The 22,563-nt window shown below is 40.8% G+C and overlaps 2 protein-coding genes across 2 annotated transcripts; both read right to left on the reverse strand.

Annotated features, from left to right (window-relative positions):
- Window positions 1-230: 230 nt before the first annotated feature.
- Window positions 231-8,442, reverse strand: sars1 (seryl-tRNA synthetase 1). Its single transcript, XM_010745638.3, has 11 exons — window positions 8,307-8,442; window positions 7,339-7,409; window positions 7,168-7,248; window positions 5,855-6,013; window positions 4,917-5,060; window positions 4,632-4,787; window positions 3,540-3,761; window positions 3,209-3,338; window positions 2,435-2,592; window positions 2,170-2,299; window positions 231-1,122 (listed from the first exon to the last, which is right to left on the reverse strand). Exons 1-11 carry the CDS (start codon window positions 8,440-8,442, stop codon window positions 968-970), a joined length of 1,542 nt encoding a protein of 513 aa, XP_010743940.1. The 3' UTR covers window positions 231-967.
- A 1,063-nt stretch (window positions 8,443-9,505) lies between these two features.
- Window positions 9,506-22,407, reverse strand: LOC113747756 (interleukin-17 receptor D). Its single transcript, XM_027288790.1, has 12 exons — window positions 22,098-22,407; window positions 17,117-17,198; window positions 16,378-16,536; window positions 15,857-15,975; window positions 13,518-13,641; window positions 13,206-13,244; window positions 12,976-13,121; window positions 12,777-12,851; window positions 11,708-11,774; window positions 11,066-11,209; window positions 10,774-10,988; window positions 9,506-10,679 (listed from the first exon to the last, which is right to left on the reverse strand). The coding sequence occupies exons 1-12, from the start codon at window positions 22,212-22,214 to the stop codon at window positions 10,125-10,127; spliced, it is 1,842 nt and encodes a 613-aa protein (XP_027144591.1). The 5' UTR covers window positions 22,215-22,407; the 3' UTR covers window positions 9,506-10,124.
- Between the last annotated feature and the right edge of the window lie 156 nt (window positions 22,408-22,563).

A 22,563-nucleotide genomic window follows, 5' to 3' on the forward strand; every position in this document is an offset into this window, starting at 1 on the left:
TGATAAGTTTAGAAACTATTTCTAAATTATAAAGAACATGTTTCCTGGTGAGTTTCCACTCACACTGAGCTTGTTTTGACTGATCTGTTGTAATAGGCTACTGTCTTTTCATGGTAGATGTTTGAGGGTCAAATTCTTCCAGTAAAATTCTCAGAATATAGAATATATGAATATGAAAATAATATTGTTGCAGCCTTAAAACTTAATGAAAAAACAAAAGACACAAAAAAGATGTTCCATATTAACTGTATTTAATATTTGTTTACAGTGAGTGCCACTTCGATATATGTCTTTATTTCAGCAAGCACATACGGACAATGTCAGCATTTCCATCATGAGCCGGTGCTCAGCATGATGGTCAACAGTGACATGAAGCGACAGTGGGTGGAAGATGACAACGAAGCGAAGCCTAAAACAGACAAATACCTGATCGCTTTCACAAGATCCTGAATTACAGTTTGATCAACTCTAAAACCATTTCAGACACAAAGTAATCAAATACGTTTTACAGAAGGGATGCAGCTTCTGGTCTCAACAAAGAGCCAATGAATCAGACAAAAAAAACAAACATGCTTTTCAGTGAGAGATTTGAACACGTAGCAGTGGTTTATCTGAACTGTACACCAGTGACAGAAACCAGAAATGTAGCAGCTGATTCGGAGGCTTATCTGTTTGTTTTAGGCTCAGTGTTGCTGCAGATGTAAAGAAGGGATAGACAGACAGACGGACATACAGGTGATCAGTGGACTCTGAAGAGAAGATGTAGATGAGGTTTGAGCACACACAGATTCCCTTTTTCAGTGTGCTTTAGGTGAATGAAGGCTGAGATGAACTCCACCATCCATCCAGATAGACACAGACAGGCCAGAGCCCGCCTTCATTAACCTCCATCAGTACACACAAGGCTCTGCCCCATCGGTTTCTATCTGTGTGGTTGGTGAAGCGACACTGCCGTCGTGTGTGGAGTCTATGAGACGGACATGGTCTCCATGGCGTCGGGCAGGTTCTGGTCTCCTGCGTCCTGCTTCTTCTTCTTCCCTCCTCCCTGCTGTTTCTTTGATTTCTTAGACATCTCCTGATCGATGGGGGCGGGCTTCACGAACTTAATGATCTCTGTCAGACCTGGAAGAAAGACGAGTGGGGTGAGCAAAGGGAACATCACTAAAACTGTGGCAGAGTCCAACATTTCTGGAAATACACGGATTCACTCATTCCACTATCGTTTGTTGGTCTCAAACGCAGCGTGTTGAAAGGCACACACGCCTGAAAGCAATTTACCAGTCAACATCTCTCCTGCTGTTTTAGTGCTTTACAAATATTCTCTGAGGTTACAGATATTAAAACTCGGATTGCAGCTGTACTGCACATTTCTCTGTTTCACTTTCATGCAGTCTACTGTCACCACTGACGAGGTTTGGAAACTGTCTTTGTAAACGTGTTTGCATGATATACAGACCTCCAACATGCATTATGATCTGTGGCATACCATCCTGTCATTTTCAAGTGCTTCATCGTTTCAACTGTTATTTGTTTTTAGAAAAGTTCTATATTAAAGCCACCACACTGAGGTCAAACCTGACATTAATACTATAGCCAACTGGTCGATACTGGTATTGATATTTGAGATATATATTTGTCTTAAATACAAAAACTGTTATGGACAAACACTGAGCTGACGTTTCACAGTGTGAAGATCGACTTGTCAGCGCTCTCTGGTGGACAAACTATATGATGGTGACTTTTTGGGGGTTTTTTTTTCAAGCTTTATTTTGCTAGACAGCTGAAGAGTGATAGGAAATCAAGGGAGAGAGAGAGAGATGGGGAATGATATGTGTGAAAGAGCCACAGGTCGGATTTAAACCCTGGGCTTCCGCAGCAAGGACTGACCCTTCGCACATGGGGACGGCTGCTCTGACAACTGAGCTAAACACAGCCCCCATGGTGACAGTTTCTAAAAGAGCTCAAACACAGTTTGGTATTTCTGTGCTGCAGAGCAGCTCTCATGTAGTGGAGAACAATTAGCATTAGGAGCACACATCATTAACTTGTATACATTAAGTAGCTTGTAAAACTTGTACTTAATTATTGACTTTTCTTTCTAAGTGAACAGCCTCTGGGCAGCAGCACAGACAGCACATAGCTGATGTCAAAGCGTTCAGCAGTGCTTACCAGGAGGCATGAAGTCCCTGAGCTTCTCTGGAATAACGATGCCTTCTTCGGTTTGGTAATTCTCCAGGATCGCACACATGACGCGTGTGGTGGCGCACATGGTTGCGTTCAACATGTGCACGAACTCTGCCTGTGAAGCACACACACACAGACACACACACACAGAGTGTGTTAAATGCAGCGGTGTATGAAATGAACTGTCGACATTCTGAGGCAGTGTTCTCAGACAGACCTTTGTCAAGATGCACAGAAACAGAGCACTCACCTTGTCCATCATCTTTTTGGTCTGTCCGTAGCGGATGCGGAGGCGCCTGGCCTGGTAGTCAGTGCAGTTTGAGCAAGAGACCAGCTCTCTGAACGCCCCAGAGGCAGGGAACCAGGCCTCCAGGTCCAGCTTCTTACTGGCTGCATGATTCAGGGCACCTATGAGGACACACAGGAGGAGAGCAGTTAGCTTGTATCATATTCCGACAGCACCGAGCATCTCAACAGAAAATGATCACCTCAAAAATAACCAAGGTGCATACGGCGCTGCGATTAACTGATTCATCAATTGCATAACTGTTTAGTGTTGTATATAATGTTGATCATGTTTTGTCCAACCAACAGACTAAAGGAAAAGCATAAAAGAAAAACAGCGATACAACAGTAATAAATAAATACCTTTTTTGGTCAGCTGACTAACTGATCAACCCCTTTTTCTCTTCCTGCATCAAGTAATTTAAGAGCTGTAACATACCGATCATACTTTTCCACCCTTCCCTCCTAAACGCTCCTGCTCATCCCAGTAAATCACACTCGGCGACTGTGCGTCCTTGTGTTGAGAGCAAAAATGTCATTTCAAACCACAGGGTTGTTACTCAGTTATAGATCATTCTCACCATTCTACTAAATCTTTACAAACTTTGATTTCTAGAGTTTTTCTTCACCTTGTTGTTCCAGGAGTTAACAGCTTGAGGGACTATTTGATTGGAGATGAATCAAAGTCAGAGCTTGTTGCTGCCTGCTGTGTGTGTGCAAATGCTCCTGTGTGACTCACCGGAGACGATGTTGACAATGCGATAAGGAATTCCTAGAGACTGGTAGAACTCTTCTGCCGTCCCGATCATCTCATCAAACATCTCCCATGATTTGCCGTCATGTGGGGAGGCATAGACAAACTGCTCGATCTGCGAGGGGAAGAGAATTAGATCATTATTACAATGTTTGAGAAAAATACTGTGATATTAATCATTATTCTCATGCAGACTTCTTTGGTGTGAGTATGGTCTGTAGTTTTTTGGACAATTTAACAAATCTAATAATTAGAGAAATACTTTATTTATTTGAATGTACTTGAACAGTAATATAAAACAGGACTTTTGTCCCACCTTCTCAAACTGGTGCACCCTGAAGATCCCGCGGGTGTCCCGGCCATGGGAGCCCACTTCCTGTCTGAAGCAGGTGGAGAAGCCGGCGTATCGGACGGGCAGGTCCTCGGGCTTGAGCCACTCATCCCTCAGGAAGGCTGCGATGGGCTGCTCGGAGGTGGCGATGAGGTACTTCTCATCGATGGCGCTGTCGTCTGACTTCTCGCTGCTCTTACCGATGACCTAAGGTAACACACAGAGTAGTTGAGGATAAGGAAAGATGGACAGAGATCCATTTTGAGGGGTCTGCACCGACGTGAAAAACCTGGGAAAGTCATTTGAAAATTGCTTTTTCCCCCAGGCCTGGAAAAGTTTCCATGACTTCATGCCATGTTTGGTGGTCAAAAATATCATTTCATCATCATGACGCCCACGAAGGATCTCAAATTTAAGGAGCCACCACACAGTTAATTGCTGTTGCAACAAGTAAGAGTTTTTAATAATCGGCCAGTAACAAAGCAAAATATCACAGCAATATTTCTCATATATATTTCACATATTCAGTTTATACTGTATACTGTGATGTGGCAAATATCTGCAAACTCATGTAATTACACTAATTTGAATTTGAATGTAGTGAAATGTTCTCCAATACTTTTCCTCATATAAATATAAACAAATATAGAAAATAAAATTTGGAGTTAGTTCTGGAGGTCTGAAGTTTTAAGTCATGGAGGTCGTTTGTCCGGAATGTGTACGATCAATCATCTATGGTGGCTTAAAGCTGAATCTACTGTGTGTACGATCAATCATCTATGGTGGCTTAAAGCTGAATCTACTGCAGAATCACGACAGTGCGTACAGTGACAGAGTACACTCTACAACACGCAGCTCTTTGTTTGGGCCTCAGGGTGGCACTACACAGCCAACAACAAGTGGACACCTGAACGCCTCGTTCCAGAATTATTAGTCTAAGTGCTGTGGCACGCAGGACTCTGCAGGATAGAACATCATTCTTCAGCGCTCGCTGAGGTTGACCTCCTCTTGAGACAACTCCTTGAAAAGTTAAATACAGGTTAGCGAAAACAAGGAATTCAGTAAAAGCTTCTGTACCTTGTAAAGCTCTTCGTCGAACTGGCTGAGCTGGGCGACTTCCTGCATGACCTCTTTCCTCATGAAGAAGGGCGTGTAGAGCATGGTGTATTTCTTGCTGTGGAGGATCCTCAGGGCGTAGTTGATCAGAGCCTGCTCCAGGAACACCAGGGGCCCCTGAACACAATAGAGGAGAGGAAAACAACTGAGTGGCTGGTTTCTTAAAGTTATGTGTGTATGTATGTGGGGAGGAGGGAATGTTGTGTTTTATGTCCTGCACGTGTTGGAGGTTACGTTTCAACCCACCTTCAGAAAGTAACCTCTGCTCCCAGCCACCACAGCGCCCCTCTCTCCATCAAAGCCATCGATCATGACCACCAGGTCAACGTGGGAGTACTTCTTCTGGACGGTGCAGTCGCCCCAGGTGCGCTCCACTTTGTTGTCTGCATCCTGTCAGGAGGAAGCCAGAAATATCTGATTAGGCCGATTAGAGGACAGCACAAGCTTTGAAAATGTGGGGATCTACTACTTTTTTGTATTCCTTTAAATCACTGAATATGATTAAACTCTATGTCACTGGGTTTGGTCACACAGAACAAACTAGTTCAAAGGATGAAAAAAAGAAAAAAGAGCAGTTATTATATTTGCTTTGTTGCTGGGTTACATGAGCAGACTGATGAAAGAGTTCTTAAAGTTTTTTCCTTGCCACTGTCAAGTGTTTGGTCATGGTGGGAATTGTTGGGTCTCTGTTAATAATATTAAAAAGAGTATGGGTCTAGACCTGCTCCTCGGACTCTGTTTCCACGCTTTATGCTAAGCTTAGATAACCAGTTACTTGCTTTCGTGTTTACTGTACAGGCACGATGGTGTAATTGATCTGCTCGTTATTAGCATTAAAGCTAATAAACAAACAGTAATACACACGCCTTCTCAGTCAATGTTTTTTTTGTTTGTTTCTTTGACACTGAAGGCTTTAAAGCTATGACACACAGACTGTGTGGTAAAAGACTGAGTTTTTTACTGTATGCCAACACCTGATACGGTAAGGAGGAAACAAATTACACTAATTAACTTTTGCCAAGAAACACCTGTAAAAGCAAAAAATAGCTACTTTGAATCATCAATCATTTATGACAAGCTAATATGTCTTCTCTATTGCGACACAGCACATTAGGCGAGGCATGCCGAGACACCTGAGTCTGTTCAATTCCCTGTAAGTGCCAGGCCTGTCTGTATCAGCTAACCTCGTCGTTGCTGATGGGTACAGATGGATGCAGAAGGTTGCCGATCTCCCTCAGGTACTCGAAGCGCTCGGCCTCCAGCTTTATCCGCTCGCTGTCGGTTTTCTCTATCGCCTCGTCCACCAACAACCGCACCTTCTTGATCTGGCTTACTGTCAGGGCCTGTCACAGAAACACGCAAACAAGTATGGAAAAAGAAGGGCGGGAAATTAGAGAATTTGTAGGTTATAAATCTGTATTTATAGAGATTCACTGAAACAAAACGCTGTCACACAGGTGGTTAGATTAGACCAGATTCAACTTTATTGTCATTGAACAAAGTAACGAGTACTTAGACGCTGATATGCAGTTTAGCATCTATATAAATATAGCGCAGGTATAAATTTGAATGGGGGGGGGGGCTCGGGGGGTTAAATAAACTTTATTTAACTTTAGAAATGCATTTAATTTAATTTAAAAGATTAATTTGCTTCTAATTTGCTTCTACTGCGTCTGTCATGAAACAGGCAACCTGCCCTAGCAACCTGCCGTAACTAATGTATACAGCAGCGCAGATCTGCCGCTGATGTGCATTCACATTCATATTTGATATTTAAGCCGACCTTGTTTGGTTTTGTTTTTTTTCATTTAATGAGAAACACATTTGTTCACGTTGTCCGTTACAAGAGGGACACGGGTCACTTTTATTTTCCAGAGGTTACAGCGCACGCACACACGCACGTGCCAATTAGTGTTCCGACCTGTGCGTCAAGTAAAGGAGCTGCGAGGATGTTCTGGCTGCTGTCACGTTACCTTTTTAGCTACTTTTCAATAAATGTTGTGAAATCTGTGGAATTGTTGTATTTTGACAGGAAACGTGAGGTTTAAAAGATATATTTTAAAATATATATATATTTTAAAATAAATCAACGTCATCTAGCAGGCCAGATATAATTGATGGCGGGCCAGTTTTGGCCCGTGGGCCGCTGATTGCCAACCCCTGCTATAGGATATATACAGTAGATAAATATGTTATAGAATATATACAGTATATGAATATGTACAGTATAAGCAGCATGGACAGGTAGATGAATATACTAACATGCATTATGCACAGTATGAAAAAGTAAATGGTGTGTGTGACCAGCATTACATACAAAATAAACATCTGGATCTGAGTAATCTGAGTAAGTGTGGTGGCATAAAATACACTATGGATTCATGATATATACAATATGACAGTATAGATATGTACTGGTGTGTGAGGGTGTAAATAATCATAAATATGGGGGAAGGGGAGGGGGTCACCTTATGTTATGAGTGCATTAGAGTCATACCGATAGTGTTTCAGCTGTAAGGGACTCCAGGTTTTGAACTTCTTCAGGCACAGACTCATCCTCCCCGACTGGTTCCTTCTTCTGCATTCACATAACAGAGCGGTGTTAAGGCAGGTATGGTTAGGCGGACACATACTGCCGGTGGCATTTCTTTTCCAGTCATTAGCATACCTTCATTTTCTCCCCAATGCTCTTGCTGCAGAGGTTCTTGGCTTTGTTGAGGTTGTCTGCAGCGAAGCGGCCTGTAAAAGTGGGATAAAAGATTCATTTTTGTTTTGCTCATGTGTGTGACTAGTAACCATGGTGACAGAAACGATGATAAACATGTAAACAAACACACATCTCTGGAGATATGAGGCTGGATCAGAGCCTGTCTGTGTCTACACTGCAGGGCGAGGTTGACTCGTCGTGCTGCTGGCTGGGATTGCATCAGATTTGCACGTTACTACCCGGCATCGCTAAAGCTAACACGGCACTAGCCAACATTTGTAGTCCATTCACTCATCACCCCTCATTTGTAGTCCATTCAACTAGATAGCGGGGGATTTGTAGTTAAAACAGTGTTTGTTATGCAACTATTAGAAACCTGGCACTAATTAACTGTACCTAACTACGTGGGGTATAAACACGATTCGTTTAAATGACGTTAGCCGCGCTGACATTAGCCACGTTGCCTCTTCCTCTGAGACACCAAACTCCATTCAAACATTTGATGTAATTTGTTGTCAATTAACACAAACATTCACGACATTTCTTAAGTAACATCCTGTTTAAATAACGTCCACTGGTAAAAACGGCATACATGTATTTTATATTTATATTTTAATGGTTAACTTTCAGATGTGATTCAGCAGCTGCAGTAGTACCTTAATGCGGTAGCACAGGCTAACGAGCCGATTCATTAGAAAGTTTATTTCTGAGAGCTATTTTAGCACCGTGTTTTAAAAAAGGTACATTTCAGGGATGTGTCTAGTTCTTTATGTGCTGGGTAGGACTTGACAGTGGGCTGTATTCGCAAACTAACAACGCAGTAGCCAGATTTCCTAACGGAGTTTGGCGTTAGCATTATTAGCCACCGCGCTAATTTCGTTAGCTGCTTACGGCACGACAACAACCAGAAAAACAGGACAGGTGCTTACACTTTCTCCACTCCGTGTCTGCGGCCACCAGTTTATCAACGAGTGCCTCATCTTTAAACCTCTTCCTCTGAGTCTCACGGATGAGTTCTGGGTCGCCGCCTTTGTCGGTCCGAAACAGGTCCAAGTCGAGCACCATCTTTCCACGCCGGCTGTCACAGAGAGCCTCGCTGACTGCTCAACGCTGACTCCACCGACGCGGGTTGCCAGATTCTGTTGTTCACGTCACTGAGCCCTAATCACAATTTGAATTGTTACTCATACGTGGATAAATACTTCAACCCGACCCCTGACGTAAGAACAATCTAAAACGCGATGTAATGGATTTTTTTTTTTTTTCCCCCAGATGAGGTTGATGCAAATAAACTATTTTGGATACTAAACGATAGGAGGCTTTCCTCCAGCCTGGCAACCTACAGCATCAGTCAACAGATTGAAAAGTCATTCAAACATTGTATTAGATAGATAGATAGATAGATAGATAGATAGATAGATAGATAGAATCTGACACACTGGACATCTGCCTAAAATTTAATTACAAAAATAAATAAATATATATATATATACATTAATTCATAATATCTGTTCAACCCTTATGGTGAGGAAACTTGAACCCACATGCCCTGCCCGTACACTGGATACACTGTTTTTCCAGCAGAACACAGACATGAAAAAGAATTCCAGCATCCAAGTCAACGATTTAGAAACGTTAACACACTCACTGAGGAAAACCCTTTTACAAACACGATGAGAAAACTACACAGCACTGCGCCAGCATGTCCTAAAAAAAGGACACAGTACACAATGGTTTTGGATGCCATGTTTGGAAGAGAACGTAAACAAAACAATGATACACAGGGAAAGAATGTTTTTTTCCCTGTAAGGTGGAAAAAAACATCAACTAAACAAGATGAGTGATAATTAGTGACCTTTAGGGATTGAACTGCTTCTTCCAGAATCTGTAGTCCATCAGGGCGGACCACCTCGACTCGGCCAAGAAACTAGAGGTTAGATATATAATAAATCAATATGGTTTATATTAGCACATATCACGATATGAAGTAAATGTTCCAGTATTGGAGTGGAGTGTTAAGGTACAGAGTGCAAAAGGTGACAGGTAGATTTAGTCCAGTTCTATATATGTGGCTCTGACAGAGGTAGATGAGTTATAAAGTCTATATATTTGATGACGCACAGAAAACGTGTTTTTATTATTTTATTAGGTGGTTAGATGCACAGAAGGTATCCATATTTGACGAAAGTACAATACAAAGTGCAAGAGAACTCACATTTAATGTCACAATGATATAACATTAAAAATGATACGACTTGTTAATTCATTCCAACGAGTATATGAAATATGCATGTATACATAAACTATAAGCATGACTGTAAACATGCATGTGTAATATATACTACAAGGCAAACATCCTCATAGAGCAACTTTAATAACTCAGATACAAAGTTGTATTAATGGTTTATGTATGTGCAATGTTTATATCATTTCATAATACATTTTTACATGTGTAAAACTGAGATAGGTTTACTGACCATTACTGGACACTCTTTACAAATCCTTCCAATACACACACATATATATGTAGCATGTTAACACATTTCATTGGTCAAAGTGCACTGTAGCTGCCGTTGCAGCACAACTATGGCTGAGATGGTCACTTTGCTTAAGGGCACATTAGCAGAGTTTGCAGATGTACTGATCACCATCTAGCTGTGAGCTTGTGGCTTCTCCTGTCAGGGCTTGTTGCCAACTGGATCAGCTGAGAACCGTCATTAAGTCAGGGTGTGTGGATTTTTTTGTATCTAGTTCCCTCCGTCCACGGAGTGATGGCATTTTGCCCTCATTGCCATACCAGCCTCAGAGACAGCCCACCGCAGAGCCGCTCCGGCTGGTAATTTAGTGAAGCCTTCTTCTGAGATGTGGTTTATCTTCAGGTAAGTGCCCGGCCTATGCAGAGCCACTCCATGGATGTGGGAGAAGATTAGCTCTAAGTCCCTTGTCAGCGTGTAGTGAGAAACCAGCCTCAGCTCAGTTGGGATGTCCACTTCCTCAGAGTACTCAAAAATAGCCGCCATGTACTTGGACAGGTCTTGGCCTCTGGCTTTGGCTCGGCCCACTTCTGTACAAATGAGGCGGAGGGCTGCCTCAGAGCTGAAATTGAAGTTGGACCCAAAGTCCGGCTCTCCGTCAGCCTCCTCGTGTACAGTGTCACCCTGTGGCTGCAGAGGCTCAGGTCTGTGGTTGAGGCCCCGAGAACAGATCACCAAAATGAAGTCACACTCCCGGATTTGCCGGCAGTGCCAGGCCATAGCGCCCTCCCCAGCCACGTTCAGAGAGTCCCATAGGTCCAGGCACACCTGGGAAGAAGCGTAAGACACAAAATGATTTAATGACACAAGATAAAATATGACAATACAATAAGTTGCCTTGTTGAAATGTCACGTCCACTACCTGAGTGGCCATGTGCTGCTGTATAAATGCCCCTAACTGCATGACAGCTTTGACATGAGCAGGGCCATCGTAGCTGCTGTAACAAATCAAAAGACGAGGAGGGGTCAGCCTGTTTCTGGGCAACGACACCACTTCTTCCTGAGTCCCTCTTTCTTGATGATGCTGTATGTCACACGATGCTGGTAGTGAGAAGCCAGGGGTATAAGAGTGGTTCTCTGTAAAAATGAAAATAAATCAGCCTTCGCAAACATTAACAGTGACTTTAGGTGAAGTGTTCTGTTTGTCTTTGCACCTGGTTTCATGAATAGCTCCTTCATCCGCTGCCTGGGCTTCCTCCTGGTGAAAGCAACCAGTAAGACTAAAATAATGGCTACCACTGACAGGCAAAGTGGAAGCATCAGAGCCATGGCGGGAGTGACGGAGACTCGTGAGGCTCCTGAGGATGGAGGAGGAGGGGGGTTGTGATTACAGGACAATTCAGAGACAGATTAAAAAAAAAAAAAAATACTGTATGTAGTTTGACATTTGGGGAAATAGATTTATTTATTTACTGCAGTGAGTTAGATGAAAAGATTGATACTACTGTCACATCTGTGCGCTAATTACCGAGCTAGAGCCAAGAGTAAATTAATCTCCATAAGTCCCTATGTTAAAATGTCCAACTTCACAGCAGAAATAAACATGTTTACAGCCTGGTATAGCTAATTCCTTTGTTCACGACTGTACTGCACTGTACCTACGGGAGATGGTTTTCCCAAAATTCTAAAGAATTACTTTAAGTAATGATTTAATCCTTTTGGGAAAGATTACACGTGTAAAAACACAACACAACACAGACTGTGTATATGATCCAACACATACTAAATATCTCCACATAATGCTGCTATGATCCTGTTGTGACTGTCAGCAGCAACAAAAAAAAACACACGTGTACCTTTATGAATGCGCATGACCTGAACGTTGAATATTTTCCTCACTGCATCCACTTCGTTAGCTGCAATCTGTGACACAAGAAATGTTACGAATTAAAGTTTTCTGACCTTGGAGAATCTGTAGTTTGATAAAATAATATTAGACCTGTGTTTAATTTGAATTTTTAGCCACTTGTGAGCAGTGATAAGCTGTTGACCCTGACATATTATCACCTTACAAAGCTTACGTGATGCGTCAGATAACAGTAGCTGCCACATGATAAGAGTCTGCATTTAGCTACCTGCTGCTGGAAACAATGCATTATTATGAATCCCACTGCATGTCTTGGCAAGACACACCCTGCGTAGCATTTAAGCACTTCAGGACCGGCTCGGCCTGTAATTATCAGGTTTCGTATACATACATACAAAAGTCCTAGTGACTGAAGGCTGGCTGTGTTTGCCAGCCTGTAGTGTTGAATTGTTAATCTTCTTGTCACATTGAGGGACTTCTTAAATTACACTTATGTGTCATTTCAAGGTCTACTTACTCCATTTTTCTGGAGCTACCAATCATATCATATTAGCTTCAGGTCAAATTAAGGTCAAAGGTTTGAGCTTTCACTTATCGTCATCAAAACAAGCTCAACTGTACATAATGTGATCTGCTCTGTTGAGTATGGAAGCCCTGAGTGGTCATACATTTTATTTCTATTGTTTTCTCGTGATAAGTTATTTTTGTCATTATCTTGGAATGACAAATGTTGTTATCCCGAAGTAACGGGATCATTTTCTCATGCTCTTTAGATAACAAACATTTGTTTTTTTGTGATAATGACATAGTTAACACATCTCAAGATAATAAATCAAACGTGATGGGTGTGATTATGTTGTTATCTCGAAATCCCAGAAAAATTATGTACAAGTAGCTTCTTGGAAGACTAGAAAAGCACTATATGAGTACAGTTTGTTTACCATATATAAACAATACACATAATTTCAATATCAAACACAAAGCAACCTGAGAGTTTTATTCACAAAACAATGATAGTTTTATATATTATATGATCAGTATGGAACATGTTATTTTACCTCACAGGTGTAATTGGTTCCTTCTTGAAGGTCGTTCAGCTGATAGCTGTAGTACGTTTGGTTTTTAAAGGAATTCTAAAGAAATTAGGTGATGGTTAATGCAGTTAATAATTAAGATCATTCAATCATCATTCAACATTTAAGACTGATTTCAGACTAAAAGCAAAATACAAAAGGTGCTGAAGTTGAAAGCACTCACAGGCGTGATGTCTGTGTATTTCTTCATGCCGTTTGCATAACACAGTGAGAAGTAGCTTCTGATGCCCAGATTTGGTGGAGCCAGGTTAAAGGTCACATTGATGGCAGTCCCTTCCTGCTGGACCTTAATATATTGAGGGTACCAGTCTACAAGCAGAACATGAAATATTGTTTTATCACAGGATGTACCCGACTGGAGTTTATTTGGGGGTGTCAAATGTTTTCTCTCACCTTTTTTACACTGCTCAAGGCCGTTCTTCTCTGCGCACACTGCAAAAACATGATGTGTGTTACTATTAATGCACCAATGTTATGAAAGCAGTCATACTGAAAGACATGAAGAGAAGTGCTGTGTTTAGAGAACAGAAAAGCTTCTTGATGACAGAGCACATAGTCTGAATAAGCCAATACATAAAGGGCTTGAGATTATGTGTGTCTGTGTCTGTGTCTGTGTGTATGTGTGTGTGTGTGTGTGTGTGTGTGTATATGTGTGTCTGTGTCTTGTAAGGTAATATCCAGCCTGGAGCTGAAAAGGTTCCTTACATCGTGTGGAGAAGATCTTGCTGTGGTAGAACCTCTCCCACTCCTCAGGCACTGGCAGAGCCATGACTGTAATGGCATACTGGGACCCAAGGGCGAGGCCGGAGAATGGGTCCGACTTGTACACCTGCATAACACAGCAGCAATCATGAGCTTGGTTTTTCTTTCGCTGCAGACTTTTATCTGATAAGATGAGATAAGCGTTTTTGCTTTATTAATGGCTGAGCAGAAGAGCTTTCTCATACAAAACATCATATATATATTGAGATTCAGATTGTGAGTAAGCCAAGTAGGCCCTCAGCTAACTTCTCCTGCTTTTGTGTTAACTCCTTGAAACTCTTCTGGACTGACTAAACATAAACTTAGTCTGACCTATATTTTGCTTTTAGCCGATGATCCCTCTAGGACCCTCATGTCTTCAAGTAGTGGAATTTTAATCATCCCTAAGGTCACAAAAAAAAATATTCCTGTTATTGGAAAGGTCCACATCTGTGGAACAGCCTGCCTGAAGACCTGAGGGCAGCAGTTAATGTTCATATCTTTAAGAGCAAACTCATGACCAATCTTCATAGTCTTTTGCTTCAACTATATCTATTTATCTACTCCTACATTTTAACAACATTATTATTACTAATATTTGTTGATTTAGTTATTTTGTCTACCTGTTTATAAGTTTTAATGTGTTTTATATTGAGAAAATAGCCTTAGAATATATGCAATGTAAAATCCAGACATCACTTTTTATAACAGAATGAGACCATAGTTTTTTGGAAGTTTTCTGAAATTACAGGACTTAATATGCAAATGAGCGATTATCTAATGCTAACTTTGAGTGAAATCTACAGATGCAAACAGTCAAAGTGAAGTAAAATACCTAAATGTAGACTTTCATCAGTCTTGCTATGCATGTTATTTTCTTTTTTTACTAAATTTCATTTTTTGTTCCTATTTTTTTTTTTACAGATACATTTAGCATAACACTACACACCATATGTGCATTCAGTAATCTGTGGAATTATTTCTATGCAACAATCCATAAAACGTGTATATAAAAGGTGTTTTTGGTGTATTTAACTCTTATTGTCTATTTCTAGGATATCTATAGTTCTATTCTATTTTTGTAGTAGTTTGTATCTTGAGCTCTAATCTCATCTGATTTATACCTCATATATCATTTGGCAAGAGAAGAAAAATATCTGCAGCAGTGCACTGAAATCTTGGTCTGATATGCTGCAACAGTAAACTATTTACCTTTTACTGACTTTTTTGGAGGACTAGTTTTTCTTTTAGGGGCTCTTTTTTTACAGAATAAGATCATAATGGAATATAATATTCCTAGCTATGTTTTCATTCATGTACAATCACCTGAAAATAAGATGTTTGTGTTACCTGTTAAAATGAACCTTTAATATGTACAAACACCTTCTAAGACCATCTTCTAATCCTCTTCCATTAGTTTGCTGTGTTTCTACAGTTGCCCAGAATGAACAAACTAAACTCTTGATAGGACTCTTAATGCTTTTTGCACATTTTTCAGCTATTGTAGTTGCTCTTTCATGCTAAGAAGGAGATGGTGAGGCGAGGGGGATTACACTTAGCAACTACGCCACTAGATGGCATTAAATGTTACACACTGGTCCTTTAAGTTTGCAGTTTGGATATGATACTTGAAATTTGGTTGTGTACCAGAGTACTAGAGAGGCTGTAGCTCTAGTATGAACATAAATATGTAACCCACAATAGTTAAGAACATTTTGAACCACAGAAAACCCATAAAATATTTGATATTATGGGGGGAAACAGTCCTTCAGGACATTCTTGTAACACAGGGCTAAATAAATAATAGCTTTCACTCGCTGTAGCACCTCTTGTGATATTTATAGATTTTGGATTATCTAAAATCGACAGCTGTTTCCCCTAAGGAGACATTTTATAGTTTTTTGGAGGAGATGTCACTGCAACTTCCACCAAAATTACAGCACCATTTTAATCAGTTAGATGGTCGTAATTCACGCAGAAACTTAACAGGGAGGAATACCTAAGTGGGAAAGTTTTATGACCAAGTTATTTATGAGATTTTTGCTTATATCCCCTATTGTGCCCTGGGATCCTGTTCCAGAGTGTTTGGAATGGCCTGTCTGAGAAGATTAGGACTGCAAACTCAGCCTGGTCTTTTAAAAACCAAAGATGTTGTGCAGCTATAAGTCATTATTATTAATATCATCCAGTCAATGATCAAAATCATTTTGATTTATATGAAAAGTGTTCTGACCATCAGAACTCTCACGAACTTGTAAAGTGTACAAAAGCAAAAAACCAAAGGAAGCGTGACCCCTTCTTACCCTCTCAGCGTGTGATGCAGGGAGAGAGAGATTACGATGGAAGAGTAAAAGCTGACAGGCAATGCTCGACCCTCCCAAAGCCTGGAGGGACACCTGAAATCCTCGCAGGAAGGCGATTCCTGCGAGAAAACCCGAAAAAAATCAGAGATCAGAGATCAGAGATTCAGCCATGCGTGCAATCTACTAGTTCACTGTACAGTCAATTCAACTTTTAACGTGAAAGTTACAATGTCACCTGTCAAATCCGCTGTCGTGCACAGAACAAATTCTCACACTTTGAAACATTCTCATAATGCAAAGCATAATTTCTACTGTTCTGTAATAACTCACTATGTGTCCCCTGAAATAAATCTTGCTTATGTCAGATCCTGACGTGAGGAATTACTTTGGGGGAGGTAACTGGTGTCTGATAATGATAAATGACTTTATGACTTCTACCAAACCTAAATATAAAATTGCCTCCAGAAATTGGGATTGAAATATAGGAAAAGAGATTTTGCTGTAAATTCGTGTGAACATACCATAATAACTGGGCTTCCAGGAGACAACAATGGTGTCAGATTTAGGATTTGACTCTGGTACAAACTCAATAGTCACATCGTTCGGTGCTTGGACGTAGTGCTGGCAGATTTTAGGGTCTTCTTTTCCAAGAAACTCTAAACATGGCCACGGAACACAGCCTGAGGAGAAAAAACAGTAGATACAATAAACATTTAGGTAACATTTCCTAGATATCTAATGTGAAAGAAAACTGAGTAATTATGCAAAACACCTGTACTGACATGTCAATGTGTAGCAGGTAACCTTTATCTATTACTCAGGTACAAGTACAGCTGATGGGAATATCGTTTGATTTGTAGGCTAAGGGAGGTGTGGTATGATCAAAGTTACACGATTTATTTATAGCATTAATCCTCTGGAACATTAATGTCTCAATAGTTTTGACAAATATTTGACATGAGATTAACAGGAATTTCTTTTTTTTCCCATCTATAGTTTGATGTAATAAAAAGCTTAATACCTTTGGCATTTGGCAGACGACAAAGTACTAACAAAAGCTAGTATTTGCTCTTTAGACTAGCCTGTGTTCTAATAGTTCTAATATGAAGTGCAAACAATGTAACTGTGGTGTAGCTTCAATTTAAAGACGTGGCATGCAAGATAGAGACCTCAAGGGCACAAAGGGGAACAACATGCTGCTGTCAGAATAATATAAGTCTAAACTATATGTGCAGTTTCTCAGCGCAGAGTCAAACTTACTTCCAAACGCTTCGATGTTCAAACCTAGAGCCCTCTTGACATCAGCTCTAGTTATTCTGCAGTATTCACATCCAAGTCCTCCCTGCAAAGGAGAGCGCAATAATAAATTCCAATTAGATTACAATCATGCTCAGAAATATTACTGGGCTCGGTACGTAGTTGCCTGTTCAGCTGGAGGGGATTTGGATTGGAGGCAAAAATGTTAAATGCCTTGTTCACTCTAGTGGAAAATTAAGAAGTAATGGTAGCAATAAAGAAATGAACAAAACAAAATGTCACAGAGATATCAATGTTATAGAGCTATAGAGACCTGACATCCTCTGACAAAAGGCTTTTGTCTTTCCCTAAAATCAAGGATCAGGTGGTCTGTCAACACTGCTCTCTCAATAGCTGAACAAAGCAAAACTATGTTATTCTTTTCGCTCGACAGTACAAGTCTGTCAGAGAAGGGAGTCTGTTTTGAAACCAGTGTAGTCTGTTTTATATTTTCTATTGTCTTATATCTTTCTGTCTGTCGTAACTTTCAGTACTTTTGATATTTCTGGGTAGCTTAACCTATAATAATACATCATAATTTATTACTTGATTTATATTTTGTATTTATAATCTAAATCTAAAGTCACTAAAACTACATAATTAATGTGTTAGAGAATGAAGTGCAATATTTGACTCGAAAATGCCATGGAGTAAAAGTATAAAAGAACTTTAAATACACATATAGTATAAGTTACAATCCACGACCGCTACTGACTGCTGAGCCAAAACCTTTGTGAAATTCATGTTTTAAACAATGTCATTATAAATACCAGATGCAACAGCTGCACTAACATCCTCACTGCCTAAAACAACTAGAAAGAATCCCCCCCCCAAAGAACCTTGAACCCTTTTAATGAGCCAAGTACAGAACAAAACACGGGTCTAATTTCCAAACATCTGTACACACTTTAAGTTGATGGCTTGAAACCTATAGTAGCACTTACAGAGATGTCAGAGTGAGTTCATCAGAGTCAGGATCAGGTTTATTGCCTCTGTATTTTAGTGTTTAACAACGAACATCGTAAGTAGAAAATATGACAAAAGATAGCGAGTGCATGTCAAGAAGCATTAAGCTTTTTTGTCTTGATGGACCGTAGTCATCTGCCGAAGCTGAATGTCTCGAAGGGGTGAGAGGGGTCAGCCACTCTCACCTGCACACCTCAGGGTTTTGTAGGTGTAGAAGGGAGGATGGAAGGATGCCAAGTTACAGTTGTTCACCTTCTTGGCTGCCCTTGTTTTGCTAGTGGCTGATGTTCAGCTACCGCTTGAGGTCCTGGTTAATGATGGTACCAAGAAAACAGAAAGACCCCACAGCAGAAAACAGAAGCTACCATCTCCATCTACCATCTCCACTGTCTTTAGAGCGTTGAGGTTCAAATGGTTCTGGTTGCACCAGGAAAGCAGATGGTCAATCTCCCACCTGCAGTGGAACATCCCCACCAAATCCAATAAGGATGGTGTCATCTGCAAACTTCAGGAGCTTGATGGACTGATGACTGGAGGCGCAGCTATAGATGAACACGAAGAAGAGTCTAGGAGGAAGGACACAGCATTGAGGGGATCTGGTGCTTATGGTCCGGGAGTCTGAGATGCATTTCCTCAGCTTTACATGCTGCTTCATGTCAGACAGGAAGTCTGTGATCCACACTCAGCTGGGAGAGCTTGCCCAGCAGTAGAGTTAGGATGATGGTGTTGAAGGCAGAATTGAAATCCACAAACTGATCCAAGTGCCGGAGGATGAAGTGGATCATCTACAGACCTGTTTCCTCTGCAGGGGGTCCAAGGGGTGGGTCTGTAATGACCAAATGACTTCAATACCACAGGGGTCAGGGCAATTGGTCTGTGGTCATTTAGCTCTATCCTGTAGTCCTTGGGTATTTGCAAGGATGATGGTGGAGGTCTTGAAGCAGACTGGAACGTCTGGACGAAAAAAGCACTTTTGACCAGAATATCCCACATGGTGAATCATAAACCAGTGGTTGGGCAGAAGACCTGTAGCACTTGTGACCGGGAGGTCGTCGGTTCAATCCCCAGGACGGCAGGATAAATCTGGGTGAGGAATGTGAAAACGTAGCACCTTTCTCATTACCAGCGTCCTTGCATTTGACCCCTATTTGAGATAGTGTATACATTATCTCAGGCATTTTATGCAGGAGTGAAAAGGATCCAAGTCAGGAAATATGCTTGGTTGTAAATGTTGTTTTGACGTGGGGAGATCTGTGATTTACAATTAGGAGAAGAGTTTCCTCAATGGAAACATATAATCTTTTCAAGGAATTTTCCATTGAACAGTGCGTGTGTAAGAAGTAAATAACATCAGCTCCAGACATACTGAGATTTAAGCCCTGCATGTTTTCTGCTGGGAAAACCTAAGCCTTCCAGTGCTAAGAAATTATAGCTCTGTCATAACCTAGTCTCGCTGAGAAATACAGTTTGTCCGTCCCCTGAGACAGACTGTACTGGGCAGCTTCCAGGTGTGCCAATGTGATCAAAGCAAAAAGGAGGCAGTGATGTCGATCATCTGTGCAGAATCCTATTATGATTGCGCAGTATCAGAACGTATGAGTCAAACTGACTGACTGTGAAACCAGTAGAATAAACACTGCAAGTGATGAGGCACGCTCATGTATGTGACATGCTGACTTGCCCTGCAGGTTTAGAGACCATAACTAGACTAACAGGTGGAGAAAATGAGAGCGATACAAATACTGCACCTGCCCCAGGCATAACTGTGTGTGTATGTGTAAATGCTATGTGTGTTTATGCGCATGGTGGCTCATACAACAGCAGTTAAACTGTCAGGTTAAGTAATGGCCTTAGTCTGTCTTTGGAGATTAAATAGTTACGTGCATGCAAGCTCCTGATAGAACTCAGTCAACATGTTTGGGACAAGAGAGATATCCTGCACTGACTTACTCACAACATGGACGACTTTCTTGGTACACATCATGGAACAAATGTGGACAGAAGAATAGGAGACTACATCTGATTCTGCCAAAGTGAATCCCGTCTGTTTGAATCTGATGTTGATATAATAAAAATGACACTGTCTGAGGATGACAAATGTCAACACCTTCAAATGGTATTTAAAATAAAACTCAGGTGGTTACAAGCTGAGAAACTTGATACAGAATGAAAGAAGTTGCCATTCCATAACTATGACAGTGTTTCTGTTACACACAATAGAATCTTACAGGTCATGCCAACAACCTTGCATTCTCCTTTCGTGTGTTTACTGTTTATGACAGTTAACAACTCGCGTTTTAGAGGCTGAAAACACTGAGGCTCAAACCTTTTTATGGTATCATGGACCTGTTTGCCTGGAGCTACATATTTCAGTCATGTGTACAATATTTTAGAGAATTTAATCAGGATCGAAGAGGATCCAGGTCAGTACATGTACAAGAATGTACAAGAGTTATTTTGTCTGATTTTCACTGTTTTTCGGCAAAATGTTTCACTTTTGGTTTGATTGTGAGATTGTGAGAAACATATGATAAAAAAAAAGGTTGTTTTGAAACTGAGATGCCGAGAGAAACAGGATTTATACTCAGAATTTTTTTTATTTTTTTCTCAGTGAAAAGACATGTATAATGTTTTCAAGGTGGGTATTGGTCAGTGGGTGTTTACTGCTGGGTTTACTGCCGTCCTATGAGAACTTGATTCTTAGCCAGGGGTACTCATATCCAAGGGGGTAGTGGGGTACATCTACTGTTGCCAATGGGCACGTGGAAAGATTGTAGAGTAGATCAACTCATTTATAAAAACTATTCTAATTAGATTAGAATTTGTAGAATTTACAGAATAGACAGCTATTCTTTTTATTATTCTTTTTATTATTCTTTTTATTATTATTATTATTATTATTATTATTATTATTATTATCATCATCAACTTTTTATTTGAATTTCAAAGGCAACAGATTTATTCCAATTACATTCAACATTATAACCCCAGAACCCCCCCTCCCTCCTTCACCCACTCACCACCCAGCAGTGTGCTAATTCAATAAAAGCTCTGTTAGGTCAGATATAAGATTCGTATATGCTGTAATTGTGCTTGTTTTAGCATTTTTTACTCTTGCTGTTGATAGCTCCAGGTATGCAATGTCCAAGAAGCTTCTGAGATGTCCTGGGGAGGTTTCCAGCGTTGAACAACAATTTTCTTTGCCGCTGTCAGGCCTGCCAACCAGATTTTACGTGTTTTTCCCCTGAGGGAGAGCTGGGAGTCATTATTGAGAAGGTGTATAGCTGGTTCCAGTGGTAACTGTAAGCACTGTTAGCACTGCTATTGTGCTAATTACCTTCTCCCATAAGTCCAAAATTCCTGGACATTCCCATACAACATGTGCAAAAGAGCCGAAAGTTCCCTGGGGGCAAAATGAGCAATATGGGTCTGAAGTTAATCCCATTTGATGTCTAAGTCTAGGTGTTAGATATGCTCTGTGACAGAATTTTAAGTGTATATATTGATGATTAGGGTTTTTTGATGGACATAAATTGTCCCAAATCGTGGTCCAGTCTAAGTTTTGCCCAAGTCTGATAAATCCCTCTCCCAGGCTTTTATTCCCAGTGTGGGCATATATTTCTGAGAATTCAGCTTAGCATGTACCTTGTCCAGATCTAGATCAGGTTTGTTGTCTAAGGAGATTAAGTGATTAGCAACTCATTACATTACAACCAAAGAAAACAAAGTAAACAAACTCTGGTCAAGTAAGAGCAGCATGTCTGGTAAAGCAGACCTCACCCACAGTACATTCCAGGTAAGCTGTAATGATTTAGTAGTTATACACACACGCACAAACACACGAGAAACCCTCAGTTGAAAGGAGAAAATGAAGGTTGATATGGCGTAACTGCTACAGAAGTCAACACAGCGTATAGGTCAATACAGAGGAACAAAATCTACACGTGTCAGTGTACACAAGGTTGGAAAAACAGCTCACCTGCTGTATGCAGTCCAGGCTGCAGTCCTGAGGAGTGATGGCTGAGGCATCATCCTGAGCCCAGAACGGCTGACTGAGTACCAAAAGATAGTACAAAACGAGAACTGCCTTCCACATCCTGTTACATTTGGCATGACATCCAACCGTCAGCAGTGGACCTCAAATACACACACACACACATACACAAACACACCGGAGGAAATGGCTTTATGGAGTGTCTTCAATGGTGCGTGAGACTATATGACAGGAACCTAGAAGGAGGCACAGAGAGAGATGATGAGGGGAGTGGTGTCTTCAGGCTATGGGTGGGGGCTAACTCTACATGTTTTAACCAGTCACGCTGCCAGACTAGTTCATTGCGTGCGGTAGGAACAGAAGGCTCATAGCAGGTTTGGCTCTCACGCACATTTTAAGGTTGGTAGTTAAAGAAAAAAGGAAACACTGATGACATTTGACACCAAAACTA

Source organism: Larimichthys crocea, chromosome XV (assembly GCF_000972845.2).
Source record: "Larimichthys crocea isolate SSNF chromosome XV, L_crocea_2.0, whole genome shotgun sequence".
NCBI classification, from domain to species: domain Eukaryota; kingdom Metazoa; phylum Chordata; class Actinopteri; family Sciaenidae; genus Larimichthys; species Larimichthys crocea.

Coding starts and splice junctions, on each gene's coding strand:
- sars1 (XM_010745638.3), bottom strand. CDS start 8,442: ATGGTGCTCGACTTGGACCTGTTTCGGACCGACAAAGGCGGCGACCCA. Junction 7,410..8,306: donor AGACACGGAGTGGAGAAAGT/GTAAGCACCTGT, acceptor CCACTTTTACAG/GCCGCTTCGCTGCAGACAAC. Junction 2,593..3,208: donor CATTGTCAACATCGTCTCCG/GTGAGTCACACA, acceptor GTGTCCTCATAG/GTGCCCTGAATCATGCAGCC.
- LOC113747756 (XM_027288790.1), bottom strand. CDS start 22,214: ATGTGGAAGGCAGTTCTCGTTTTGTACTATCTTTTGGTACTCAGTCAG. Junction 12,852..12,975: donor AATACACAGACATCACGCCT/GTGAGTGCTTTC, acceptor TAATTTCTTTAG/AATTCCTTTAAAAACCAAAC. Junction 11,775..12,776: donor GAACCAATTACACCTGTGAG/GTAAAATAACAT, acceptor CTTGTGTCACAG/ATTGCAGCTAACGAAGTGGA.